The sequence below is a fragment of the Erinaceus europaeus genome, chromosome 15 (genome assembly GCF_950295315.1).
Source record: "Erinaceus europaeus chromosome 15, mEriEur2.1, whole genome shotgun sequence".
Taxonomy (NCBI): Eukaryota; Metazoa; Chordata; class Mammalia; order Eulipotyphla; family Erinaceidae; genus Erinaceus; species Erinaceus europaeus.
This window is the reverse complement of record NC_080176.1, coordinates 19,038,668-19,051,618: the sequence shown is the minus strand read 5'-3', so window position 1 is coordinate 19,051,618 and position 12,951 is coordinate 19,038,668. Positions and strand designations below refer to the sequence as shown.

At 50.5% G+C, this 12,951-nt stretch overlaps 1 protein-coding gene across 1 annotated transcript; it reads left to right on the top strand.

Annotated features, from left to right (window-relative positions):
• Positions 1-933: 933 nt before the first annotated feature.
• On the top strand, positions 934-10,664 carry ZNF689 (zinc finger protein 689). The gene is made up of 3 exons (XM_007536145.3): positions 934-1,527; positions 1,712-1,825; positions 9,076-10,664. Exons 1-3 carry the CDS (start codon positions 1,323-1,325, stop codon positions 10,266-10,268), a joined length of 1,512 nt encoding a protein of 503 aa, XP_007536207.2. The 5' UTR covers positions 934-1,322; the 3' UTR covers positions 10,269-10,664.
• Positions 10,665-12,951: the final 2,287 nt, after the last annotated feature.

Below are 12,951 nucleotides of genomic sequence, written 5' to 3'. Positions count from 1 at the left end.
CGTCCTTCCAAACGAAGTGGTTTGCTATTCATTTGCCTTTTTATTCCCTTAGCAGCACAAGAGAAGTGTGTGTGTAAAGAGAAATAAAATTCTTTCATCAATGGATCGATGGAGGGGGTAAGGGGAGAGAACTAGAGCATCACTCCGGCACATGTGATGCTGGGGATTGATCTCTGGACTTCATTGAGAGTCCGACGATTTATCCACCACACCATCTTCCAGGCCTCCTATGGGTACACTCTTATTTCACCTGAAAGAATAGGACAAAGTTTATCTTGCCCACTCCTATAACAGCCCTACTTCTTCTGCCTAGCACGGTGCTTTGCACGTTGAACAAATGGCGTGCACAAATAAAAAGCAGAGATAGGATGGAAGAGAGCGCTGTCTGTAGTGAAGCAGACCTTTACGACTGAGGCTCTGGGGTGCTAGGTTCCATTCCCGACACCACCATAAACCAGAGCCGAGCAGTATCTGGTTAAATAAATTAAACAGCGCGCCTGGAAGTTTGCGCAATTGTAGAGCTCTGGACCTGCAAGCACGAGGTGCTGAGTTCCCCGGCGTCACGCACTCCCGCGTACACCTCGGGCACCGATGACAGGTGACAGGTATCAGCGCAGCTCCTGCGCACCGCACCGCGGACGCTAGCAGAAGACCTGTCACAAAGGGCAACAACGAAGACAACCACTGTCGCAGCGGAGGCGCCTTTGAGGAAGCCAGGCACAGAAACCCCGACTTGGCTACAGTGGCTCTGTCCCTCAAATCCGTAGCTCTCCCTGCCAGACTGCGCCCGCCAGAGAGAGGAGCCAGTTACCCTCAGACTCGGGTCGCGTCTTCCGCACCGAGCTCCTGGGCCCCCAGCCGCCCGGGCTCCAGCTTCCTGCCCTCACGTTCCCGTTGGCTTCGTTCAAACAGGCCGCTTTCGCGAGCATCCAATTAGAACGCTCGATCTTCGGCCGCCGCCCAATGAGCGCCCGCGCTGGGGGAGCGAAAGAAGGCGTGAAGCCCAGTCGCAGCGCCATCACACTTGAGGGCAAGTGGGTTAGGAAGCCGGCATGGCGCTCGAGTCAATAAAATCGATAGCTGGACGCTGCCTGTGTTCCAGGCAAAGGCGGCGCAGTAGCGGCGCCGCCATTTTCCCCCAAGGCATCTTCCGGTGTCTGGCACCCAAGTTCGGGCAGGAGTTGCCAGACTAGCGCCGAAGGTTTCCGTTAGCCCCGCGGGCGGCCGATTCCGACTCCCTGCGGGCCTCCCCTGACTCGCTCTGCCCGGGTCCCGCGGAGGCTCTCACCTCCCAAGGCCGCGGCACCGCTTTCTCCGGTCCAATGGCGCCGCCTGCGGCTCCGCTCCCCACGCGGGGGCCAGGAGAGGCCGGATCCGGCCGGAGAAGGAGCAGGCGGCCGCGGGCGGTGAGGTTCGCCGACGTGGCCGTGTACTTCTCCGCGGAGGAGTGGGGGTGTCTGCGGCCGGCGCAGAGGGCCCTGTACCGGGACGTGATGCGGGAGACCTACGGCCACCTGGGCGCGCTCGGTGAGGCCCAGCCCGACGCGCCTCCGCGGGGCCGAAGGGATGGAGAAGCGGGGGAGGGGTGGGGGGGCAAGGAGCCGGGGGTCCCCCGCTGGGGGGGTGCGGCTTGGCAGGAGATGCCACCGGGTAGATGGTCGCCCAGCGCCTCGTCACTGAGCCCAGCCTCTGACTGGTTCTCCTTCCCCAGGATGCGCTGGTCCCAAACCAGCCCTCATCTCCTGGCTGGAACGAAATACTGATGACTGGGAACTGGCTGCCCTGGATCCGCAGGAATGTCCAAAGGGGTTAACGGTCCAAACGAGTGAGTGAAAAATGTCCTGGACGGACACACAACCTCTCATGACTCAGCCTAGAGTTCTAGTGGCCAGGGATACACCCCTAACAGTAGAACTTCATTTACTGGGCTGATTTTCACAAGGTCTGCGGGTGGGGAGGTCCGCCCCATGACACAGAGACGCACATGTCACTTCCAGGACCTGCGGTCCGCTGTTCTGAGTGATGCCGTGAGTTTTCAAAAAGCCATGGGAGTTGGCAAGATAGTTCAGTTGGGAGGGAGCCTGCTTAAGCCATTGTGTAGCCCAGGTTTGAACTCAGCACTCATCGTACTGGGGGAAGCTTTGGTGCTGTGATGTCTTTCCCTCCATCCGTTGTCTGAAAATGTTGCTTAGCACTGTGAAGTCCCAGTAAAGATAGAGAAAAAAAGAAAAGAAAAAAAGGAATCTACCTTTTGGCTGAGCGATAATAGCGGAGGACTGTTGAGTGCTAGAAGTCCTTATCTCAGCACCGTATGGGGAGCACCATGGACAGCACCAGAGGAGGGCGCACCCAGGGACAGTGGAGCAGTGCTTCGGTGCCTCCCCCCTTCCTCCCTCTTGGGTCTTTCTTCCCCTCTCATCTCTCCATAAAGATATGGACTGAAAAACTGGGGCCACTCACCAGTATTACGTACGTGAGTCCCTCACTTCATTCCGTAGTTCCACATTTATTATTATTTTGCCTCCAGGGTTATCACTGGGGTTTGGTGCCTGCACAATGAATGCACTGCTCCTGGAGGCCATTTTTTCCATTTTTTAAAAATTTTATTGGATAGGACACAGATTGAGAGAGGAGGGGAAGACAGAGAGGGAGCGAGAAAGATAGACACCTGAAGACCTGCTTCACTGCTTGTGAAGTGACCCCCTGCACGGGGGAGTTAGGGCCTCAAACTGGGATCCATGAGAGTGCCACATTTTTTTTAAAAGCTGCTTTTCTCAGAGCTGGGCGGTAGTGCAGCGGGTTAAGCGCAGGTAGCACAAAGAGCAAGGACCTACTTAAGGATCCCGGTTCGAGGCCCTGGCTCCCCACCTGCAGGGGAGTCGCTTCACAGGCGGTGAAGCAGGCCTGCAGGTGTCTCTGTCTCTCCCCGTCTTCACCTCTTCTCTTCCATTTCTCTCTCCCCTATCTAACAATGACATCAATAACAACAACAATAATAACTACAACAACTATAAAAAATAAGGCCAACAAAAGTGGGGAAAAAAAGCTGCTTTTCTATATTTCTGGGACCCCTGCCCCCAGCCTCCTTTGAATTGGGCTGTGACTAAGAGACCCTACAAAGAGATCTTGTAGGAAAATAGCCTGGGGTCTGGGGCTTCTGGTAGGTTCTTTCTGGTGGGATGACCTTGACCTGTGTAGGACATTCTGGACTTTCCTCCAGATGAAGCAAAGGTCAGACTGATATCAATCAGCTGGAAAAGCCCCAGATTCACCCATGGGAGGCAGATGGAACAGGAGTTTCTGTGCCAGATTCTTCAAGGCCAGAACTACATTTAAGATTCAGATATCATCAATGCAATTTCATTGTTTACTGCCTTTTAGTTTTGGCTAAGGCAGGCTGTCAAATGTGCCTCTAAGGTATACTTTGATTTTGTGGGTTCCTGGTAAAGATAGAGGTTCCAGATCCCACCCCAGATCTCTTCTATTATTATTATTATTATTATTATTATTTTATTACTAGAGCACTGCTCAGGTTTATGGTGGTGCATTGAACCTGGGACTTTGGAGCCTCAGGCATGAGTCTCTTGGCAGAACCATTATGCTATCTACCCCTGCCCTACCTTTTAAAAAAATTATTCTTTCTAAAATATTTTATTTATTAGATAGAAACAGAGAAACTGGGGGGTGGGGGGCTGGGCGGTGGCATACCTGGTTGAGCACACGTTACAATGCACAAGGAGCTGGGTTCAAGCCCCCAGTCTTCATCTGCAGGGGAAAAGCTTTGCAAGCCGTGAAGCAGTGCTGCAGATGTCTCTCTCCCTTTCTAGCTCCCCTTCCCCTCTCAACTTCTGGCTGTCTCTAGCCAATAAATAAGTAAAGAGGGAAAGGGAAGATGAGAAAGAGACATCTGCAGCACTGTTCCATCTCTCATGAAGTCTCACTGCAGGTGAGACTTGGGGCTTGAACCTGAGTTCTTGTACTTGGTAATGGTATATTAGGTGTGGTACCACCTGGCCCCTAACTTGTTTGTGGTGGTACTGGGATTAAACTCTTAATGACTGTCTAGAAACTGTTTTCAATTCAGAGCTAGACAGAGGGAGACACCACAAACAGCACTGGAGCTTCCTTGGGCACCATAACACTTGCACTGTCTCACCACTTGTGACACTTCCTCCCTGCAGGTGGGGACTGGGGACATGAACCCAGGTTCTTCCACTACGTGATGTGTGTACTCAACCAGGTGTGGCCCTACTGGGCTCCCCACCATAACTTTATTTTCTTTTAATTAAGCACTTAATTAACATTTTACCACCAGAGCTATTACTCAGGCTCAGTGCTGACACTACGGGATCCATCACTCTCAGCAGCCATTTTTTTTTATAAATATATTTTTAATATTTATATTTATTTATTTATTCCCTTTTGTTGCCCTTGTTGTTTTATTGTTGTCATTGTTGTTGGACAGGACAGAGAGAAATGGAGAGGGGAGGGGGAAGACAGAGAGGGAGAGAAAGATAGACACCTGCAGACCTGTTTCACCGCTTGTGAAGCGACACCCCTGCAGGTGGGGAGCCAGGGCTTGAACCAGGATCCTTATGCGGGTCCTTGTGCTTAGCGCCACCTGCGCTTAACCCGCTGTGCTACAGCCCGACTCCCTTTTTCTTTTTTTTTTCTCTTTCTAGTTTTTATTAGATAGAAATTGAGAGATGGGAGATAGACACCTGAAGACCTCCTTCACTGCTTGTGAAGCATCCCCCCAGCAGGTGGGGAGCAGGGGCTTGAAACCAGGTCCTTGTGTTAGGTAATATGGGCACTTAGCCAGGTGTGCCACTGCCTAGCCCCCCCATTTTAAAATATTATTTACTTATTTATTTTGAATAGAGACAGACATTGAGAGGGCAGAGATAGTGAGAGACACCTGTAGCCTTGCTCTACCACTCATGAAGTTTTCTCCCTGCAAGTGAAAGCCCTCCCAAAGGGCTTTAAGGTCTCCATAACAATTTTATTATTATTTTATTGTGGGTCGGGCTGTAGTGGTTAAGTGCATATATTATAATTTTTAAATATTTATTTATTCCCTTTTGTTGCCCTTGTTGTTTTGTTGTAGTAGTTATTACTATTGTTGCCATTGTTTTCGTTGTTGTGGGATAGGACAGAGAGAAATGGAGAGAGGGGAAGACAGAGAGGAGGAGAGAAAGATAGACACCTGCAGACCTGCTTCACCACCTGTGAAGCGACTCCCCTGCAGGTGGGAAGCTGGTTGCTCGAACCGGGATCTTACACCAGTCCTTGGGCTTTGCACCACCTGCGCTTAACAAGCGCATATATTATTATTTATATGGATTCGAGTTCAAGCCCCCCACTCCCCAACTGTAGGGAGGAAGCTTCACAAGTGGTGAAGCAGGGCTGTAAATGTTACTTTTTTTTTTTTTTTTTGCCTCCAAGTTTATTGCTAGGGCTCGGTGCCTGCACCATGAATCCACTGCTCCTGGAGGCCATTCCCCCCCCCCTTTTGTTGCCCTTGTTGTTGTAGCCTTGTTGTGGTTATTGTTGTTGTTGATGTCGTTCATTATTGGATAGGACAGAGAGAAATGGAGAGAGGAGGGGAAGACAGAGGGGGAGAGAAAAGACAGACACCTGCAGACCTGCTTTACCACCTCTGAAGTGACCCTCCCCTGCAGGTGGGGGAGCCGGGGGCTCCAACCAGGATTCCTACACCCGTCCTTGCGCTTTGTGCCGTGTGCGCTTAACCTGCTGTGCTACCTCCCGATCCCCGGATGTTTCTCTGTCTCCTCCATCTCCCCCCCCTCTTAATTTCTCTCTATCCTATCAAGTATAATAGAAATAAAAAGGAAAAAGGAGGGAGTTGGGCGGTAGCACAGTGGTTAAGCGCAGGTGGCGCAAAGCACAAGGACAGGCATAAGGATCCCGGTTCAAGCCCCCGGCTCCCCACCTGCAGGGAAATTGCTTCACAGGCGGTAAAGCAGGTCTGCAGGTGTCTATCTTCCTCTCTCATTCTCTGTATCCCCTCCTCTCTCCATTTCTCTCTGTCCTACCCAACAACGAAGACATCAATAACAACAACAATAATAAGTACAACAATAAAACAAGGACAACAAAAAGAAAATGAATAAATATTTAAAATAAATAAATAAATAATCTTTAAAAAAAAAAAAGGAAAAAGGAAAAAATAGCTACCGGGAGCAGTGGATTTATAGTGCTGGCATTGAACCCCAGTGATAACCCTGGTAGCAAAAAAAAAAAAAAGTATATATTATTACTATTTTTTATTGGATAGAGACAGATAGACATTAAGAGGGGGAAGGGAGATAGGAGACCCCTGTAGCACTGCCTCACCACTTGTGAAACTTTTCCTTCTGCAGATGGGAATCAGGGGCTTAAACCTGGGTCTTTACACATTGTGACACGTGCATACTAGACCCCATCCCCCCATAACACTTTCAGGGGTTGAACCTGGACTGTGCTGATGAGAAAGCTCACAGCCTACCCTGGCAGTAGCCCTGTTTGACTTGGAGATATATATATATATGCCTGAGAACTCATAAATGCCACCCATTCTTTTCTTTCTCTTCATTTTTAAAGTTTTTAAAATTTATTCTCTTTTGTAGCCCTTGCTTTATTGTTGTAGTTACTGATATCGTTGTTGTTGGACAGGACAAAGAGAAATGAAGAGAGGAGGAGAAGACAGAGAGGGGAGAGAAAGATAGACACCTTCAGACCTGCTTCACCTCCTGTGAAGCGACTCCCCTGCAGGTGGGGAGTTGGGGGCTCGAACCAGGATCCTTAACACCGGTTCTTGGGCTTCGCGCCATGTGCACTTAACCCATTGCACTACTGCCCGATTCCCTTTTAAGGTTTTATAAATTACCTATTTACTTATTGGATAGAGACAGTCAGAAATCGAGAGGGGGGAGTCGGGTGGTAGCGCAGCGAGTTAAGCACAGGCGGCACAAAGCACAAGGACCCACATAAGGATCCCAGTTGAAGCCCCGGCTCCCCACCTGTAGGGGAGTGGATTCACAGGTGGCGAAGCAGATCTGCAGTTGTCTCTCCCCCTCTTTATCTTCCCCTCCTCTCTCCATCCTATCCAATAACAATGACATCAATAACAACAATAAAACAAGGGTAACAAAAGGGAATAAATATTAAAAATAAATAAATAAATTGAGAGGGAAGGGGGTGATAAAGAGGAAGAGAGACACCTGCAATACTGCTTCACCACTCAAAAAGCTTTCCTCCTGCAGGTGGGGTCTGGGAGCTCTAACCTTTGTCCGTGCGCATTGTAACATGTGCGCTCTGCCAGGTGCACCACCACCCAGGCCCTAATTTGTTCATTTTTTTTCCCAGAGCACTGCTCAGCTCTGGTTGATGGTGGTGCGGAGGATTGAACCTGGGACCCTCCACTACCTACTTTATACACCCTTCTTCAAAATCTTGGGTTTTTTCTTTAGTCTTAGGCAGAGGCAAAGTAAAAAAGACCACACCATGGTCCAGGAGGTGGTGCAGTGGATAAAGCAAGGGACTCTAGAGCGTGAGGCCTGAGTTCAATCCCTGGTGGCATACGTACTAGAGTGATGTTTGGCTCTTTCTCTCTCACCTCCTGTCTTGTTCATGAATAAATAAATAAAATCTTAAAAAATAAAGGGAGTCAGGCAGTAGCACAACGGGTTAAGTGCAGGTGGCGCAAAGCGCAAGGACCAACATAATCCTGGTTCCAGCCTCCGGCTTCCCACCTGCAGGGGAGTCGCTTCACAAGCAGTGAAGCAGGTCTGCAGGTGTCTTTCTCTTCCCCTCTCTGTCCACTTCTCTCTGTCCTATTCAACAACATCAATAATAACTACAACAAGGGCAACAAAAGGGAACAAATAAATAAGTTTTTAAAAAAATAATAAAAAAAAAGACCACACCACTGAAACCTCCTTCAGTGCAGTGGGGCCAGGCTTAAACCTGGGTCACACACTATCCAAGTGAGTTATTTCCCCATACCTCCCCCAAATCTTGGGCTTTTTTTTTATTGGGAGGATTAATGATTTACAGTCAATAGTTATAGTTAGGTACATCTGTAAAATTTCTCAGTTTTCTGCAAAATATCCCCCCCCCCAGCCTAGGTCCTCCTCCACCATCATGCACCAGGACCTGAACCCCACCCGTCAGTCCTTTACTTTAGTGAAATACAACAAAAACTCTTGGAATTTTTATTTTATTTTGCCTCCAGGGTTATTGCTGGGGCTCAGCTTCACTACGAATCCACTTCTCCTGGTGGCTATTTTAATTTTATTATTATTATTGGATAGGACAGAGAGAAATTTAGGGGAGGGTAAAGAGGGAGAGAGAAAGATAGACATCTACAGACCTGCTTCATTACTTGTGAGATGACCCTCCTGCAGGCCAGGAGCTGGTGGCTCCAACCGTGATCCTTGTGCCTGTCCTGGTGTTTTGTACTATGTGCACTTAACCCAGTGCGCCACCTTCCGGCCCCCACTCTTGGAATTTTTCTTAAATTTTTTTTAATTATATTTATTTATTTTCCCTTTTGTTGCCCTTGTTGTTTTTATTGTTGCTGTTATTGATGTCTTCGTTGTTGGATAGGACAGAGAGAAATGGAGAGGGGGGGAGAGAAAGATAGACACCTGCAGACCGGCTTCACCGCCTGTGAAGTGACTCCCCTGCAGGTGGAGAGCCAGGGGGCTCGAACCGGGATCCTTATGTCTGTCCTTGCACTTTGCGCCATGTGTGCTTAACCTGCTGCACTACCACCCGATTCCCCCAGTCTTGGAATTATTAAAGTCAGCTTAACTTCAAGAAACCTTCCTTCCTCCAAGCTGGGTTATAATCTCCTGTAACTCCCTCCATATTCTTGTAATAGTAGGGCACATGTTGCTCTGTCACTGACACTTTTTTTTAAGTGAGTGAGAGACCAGAATGCTCAGCTCTGGGGTTGAACCTGGGACTTTGGAGCCTCAGGCACGTTTGACACTGAAGACAGGAACTGGTCTTTGTCTTGTAGCTAACACACCAGCTTCAGTCACCCTCATTCCTCCTGTGTCCCTACAGAAAGCAGAGCCAAAATGAAGGATGGAGAGAAGGACGTATTCCCACCTAAGGAAGCACCCCGAAAGGGAAAGCGAGGAAGGCGGCCCAGCAAACCCCGAATCCTCCCCAGGCAGACGTCCGGGGGCCCCATCTGCCCCGACTGCGGCTGTACCTTCCCTGACCACCCTGCTCTGCAGAGCCACAAGTGTGCCCAGAACCTGAAGAAGCCTTACCCTTGTCCAGACTGTGGACGCCGCTTTTCCTACCCATCCCTGCTGGTGAGCCACCGGCGGGCCCACTCGGGCGAGTGCCCCTATGTCTGCGACCAGTGCGGCAAGCGCTTCTCCCAGCGCAAGAACCTCTCCCAGCACCAGGTCATCCACACGGGCGAGAAGCCCTACCACTGCCCCGACTGCGGCCGCTGCTTCCGCCGGAGCCGCTCCCTGGCCAACCACCGGACCACACACACGGGCGAGAAGCCGCACCAGTGCCCCAGCTGCGGGCGGCGCTTCGCCTACCCCTCGCTGCTGGCCATCCACCAGCGCACACACACCGGGGAGAAGCCCTACACGTGCCCCGAATGCAGCCGCCGCTTCCGCCAGCGTACCGCCCTGGTCATCCACCAGCGCATCCACACCGGCGAGAAGCCCTACCCATGCCCGGACTGCGAGCGCCGCTTCTCCTCGTCCTCCCGTCTGGTGAGCCACCGGCGGGTGCACTCCGGGGAACGGCCGTACGCCTGCGAGCACTGCGAGGCCCGCTTCTCCCAACGCAGCACGCTGCTGCAGCACCAGCTCCTGCACACCGGGGAGAAGCCCTACCCCTGCCCCGACTGCGGCCGGGCCTTTCGGCGCAGCGGCTCGCTGGCCATCCACCGCAGCACGCACACCGAGGAGAAGCTGCACGCCTGCGAGGACTGCGGCCGCCGCTTCGCCTACCCATCGCTGCTGGCCAGCCACCGGCGTGTGCACTCGGGCGAGCGGCCCTATGCCTGCGACCTGTGCGCCAAGCGCTTCGCCCAGTGGAGCCACCTGGCCCAGCACCAGCTCTTGCACACCGGGGAGAAGCCCTTTCCCTGCCTCGACTGTGGCCGCTGCTTCCGCCAGCGGTGGTCACTGGCGGTCCACAAGTGCAGCTTCCGGGCCCCGAGCTGCACCCCCCAGAGCCGCAGCCGTGGGGGCGCCCCGCCAGAAGGGCAGCGCCCTGTAGAGTGAGGAGGATGGTCTCCCTTCACGCTCATTTCATGGAGAAGCCCAGAGAGATGGAGAAACCGCCTGGGACTGCAGGACATAGTCGTCTGCCACCCTGGCTGCCTTCCCCATCAGGGCAGGTGACATCTCCAAGCAACACTCCATGTCCTAAAGGGACTGGCTGTCAGGGTGAGCGCTCTCCTAGGAGCGTGGAAGGGCATCTGTTCTCCCCGGGTCTGTGCATGCAGGAACCCCAGCAGACCCTTCAAGGTGGGGGGTCTCCCACCACCCTGCATCTTGCCCACCCCAGGTTCTGAATGAACCTGGGTCAATAGCTGTTTCACAACACTTCTACCAAATGGTCTTCTTCCCAGGCTTTCAAACCTCCCCTGGTTGGCTAGAGGTAAGGCTTGGGGAAAATAAAGAAAAAAGAATTAAAGAATAAAGAAAACCAAGTCTCCCTTCACAAGGAGCTCACTACCTCAAGGCAGGCCATTATATGTGGGACAGCTGTGGTCTATAGAAGGCTGTTAAGTGTCACTTTCTCTTCCTTTGGAAGCTGTGCCCAGGCCGTGGTTAATCTAACACTTCTTCCACAGGCAGCCCTGCAGACAGCCTGGTCACCACTTTTTTGTCCTGTATGCACTTCAATGGCATGAATTTGGCCAATCATTCCTTTAAGACAGCTTCTTTTTATTTTTTTATTTAGAGAAATATTTTAATGAGTGAGAGAAGGAGGGAGGGAGATCAGAGCACTGCTTATCTCTGGCTTGTGGTGGTACAGGGGATTGAACCTGGGGTTTTGAAGCCTCAGGCATGAGAGGCTTTTTGCAGAACCTTTCTGCTCTCTCTCCTCTCCCAAGACGGTTTCAGTTCTTACATTGGATCTTTTTCAAGCAGGTTTTGGCTTTTCAGAAGTAAGCCCCCTCCCCGCAGTCTACACTGCACACTTCCCTGATCTGTACTGGTTTTAACAGTTTTAGAATGCAGTGGATTGGGGCAGGTGGGGTGGTGGCACTGTACCAGGGCTATTGAGTTGCAGACATCTAATACCTTTTTTATTTTATCATCTCTGGGCTGACTTTTTCAATGTGGTGGAGGCTGAACTTGAACCTGGGTTCATCACACTACAGAGCCGTGTGCTATCAAGTGAGTTATTTTACTGGCCCAGCACCTAATAGCCCAAGGGTTGTTTTTTTTTTTGTTTGTTTTTGTTTTTACTAAAGCATTGCTCAGCTCTGGCTTATGGCAGTGCCGGAGACTGAACATGGAAACTCAGAGCCTTAGTTATGAAAGTCTTTTTGTGGGGGTCCGGCATAGCATAGCAGGTTAAGCACACGTAGTACGAAGCATAAGGACCGACATAAGGATCCTGGTTCGAGCCCCTGGCTCCCCACCTTCACAGAGGGAGTCGCTTCACAGGTGGTGAAGCAGGTCTGCAGGTGTCTATCTTTCTCTCACCTCTCTGTCTTCTCCTCCTCTCTCCATTCTCTCTGTCCTATCCAACAATGACAACATCAATAACTACAACAATAAAAACAAGGGCATCAAAAGGGAATAAATATTTTTTAAGTCTTTTTGTATAACCACTATGCTATCTCCCTATATTTTAAGGAGAGGGAAGAGACCAGGGCACTGCTCAGCTCTGGCTTGTGGTATGGGGTATTGAACCGGAGACCTTGGAGCTTCAGGCATGACAGTCTTTTGCATAACCATTATGCTGTTTGTTTTTTTTTTAATAGCATGAGATACAATTTTTTTAAATATTCATTTTATTTTATTTTATTTGCCTCCAGGGTTATTGCTGGGCTCGGTGCCTGCACCATGAATCCACTGCCCCTGGAGGCCATTTTTTTTCCCCCGCTTTATTGCCCTTGTTTTCATTGCTGCTGTTGCTGGATAGGACAGAGAGAAATCCAGATAGGAGGGGAGATGGGGGAGAGAAAGACAGACACCTGCAGATCTGCTTCACTGCCTGTGAAGTGACTCCCACTGCAGGTGGGTAGCCGGGGGCTCGAACCGGGATCCCTCTGCCTGTCCTTGTGCTTTGCGCCACGTGCACTTATCCTGCTGCGCTACCACCGACCCCCCCCCAAATATCTATTTTTTATGAAAGAAACAGGCAAGCAGGCTCTGCTATCTACCAGAGCACTGCTCAGTTCTGGCTTACGGTGGTACTGGGGATTGAACCTGAAGCCTGTGGTGCCTCAAGCGTGAACATCTTTTTTGCATAACCATTATTCTGTCTCCTCAGCCTTTTTTTTTTTTTTTTATTGCATAGGACAGAGAGAAATTGTGAGAGGAGGGAGAGATAGAAAGCGAGAGAGAAAAACACCTGCAGACATGCCTCACTGCTCATGAAACATAGTCCCACAGGTGGAGAATGGGGGCTCGAACTCGGGTCCTTTTGCATGGTAATCTGTGTACGTGACCAGGTGTACCAGCACCCAGCTTGTTTTTTCACAATATCGATGTATCTGCACTTTGTGTTTAGAAAATTGACTTAAGTTGGGGGCATAAGTACAGTGGGCTTTGGGATAAGATTTATTTAAGGAAAAGCAGAGGAACTGGGGTCTAGCAGCAAGAAGTAAAAAAACAGGACTGGCTTTGCTGTGCGCAGAGAAATTCTGACTACTCTCCACCTGGTTCTCACCAAAATGAGGCTATTTCAGCACAGACCCTCCCATGGGTCCTCAGTCATTATGTT

What these genes read in the sequence shown, in the direction of transcription:
- ZNF689 (XM_007536145.3), top strand. Translation starts at nt 1,323, where the DNA reads ATGGCGCCGCCTGCGGCTCCGCTCCCCACGCGGGGGCCAGGAGAGGCC. An exon ending in CGGCCACCTGGGCGCGCTCG is followed by an intron (nt 1,528 to 1,711) that starts GTGAGGCCCAGC and finishes CTCCTTCCCCAG; the next exon opens with GATGCGCTGGTCCCAAACCA. An exon ending in GGGGTTAACGGTCCAAACGA is followed by an intron (nt 1,826 to 9,075) that starts GTGAGTGAAAAA and finishes GTGTCCCTACAG; the next exon opens with AAAGCAGAGCCAAAATGAAG.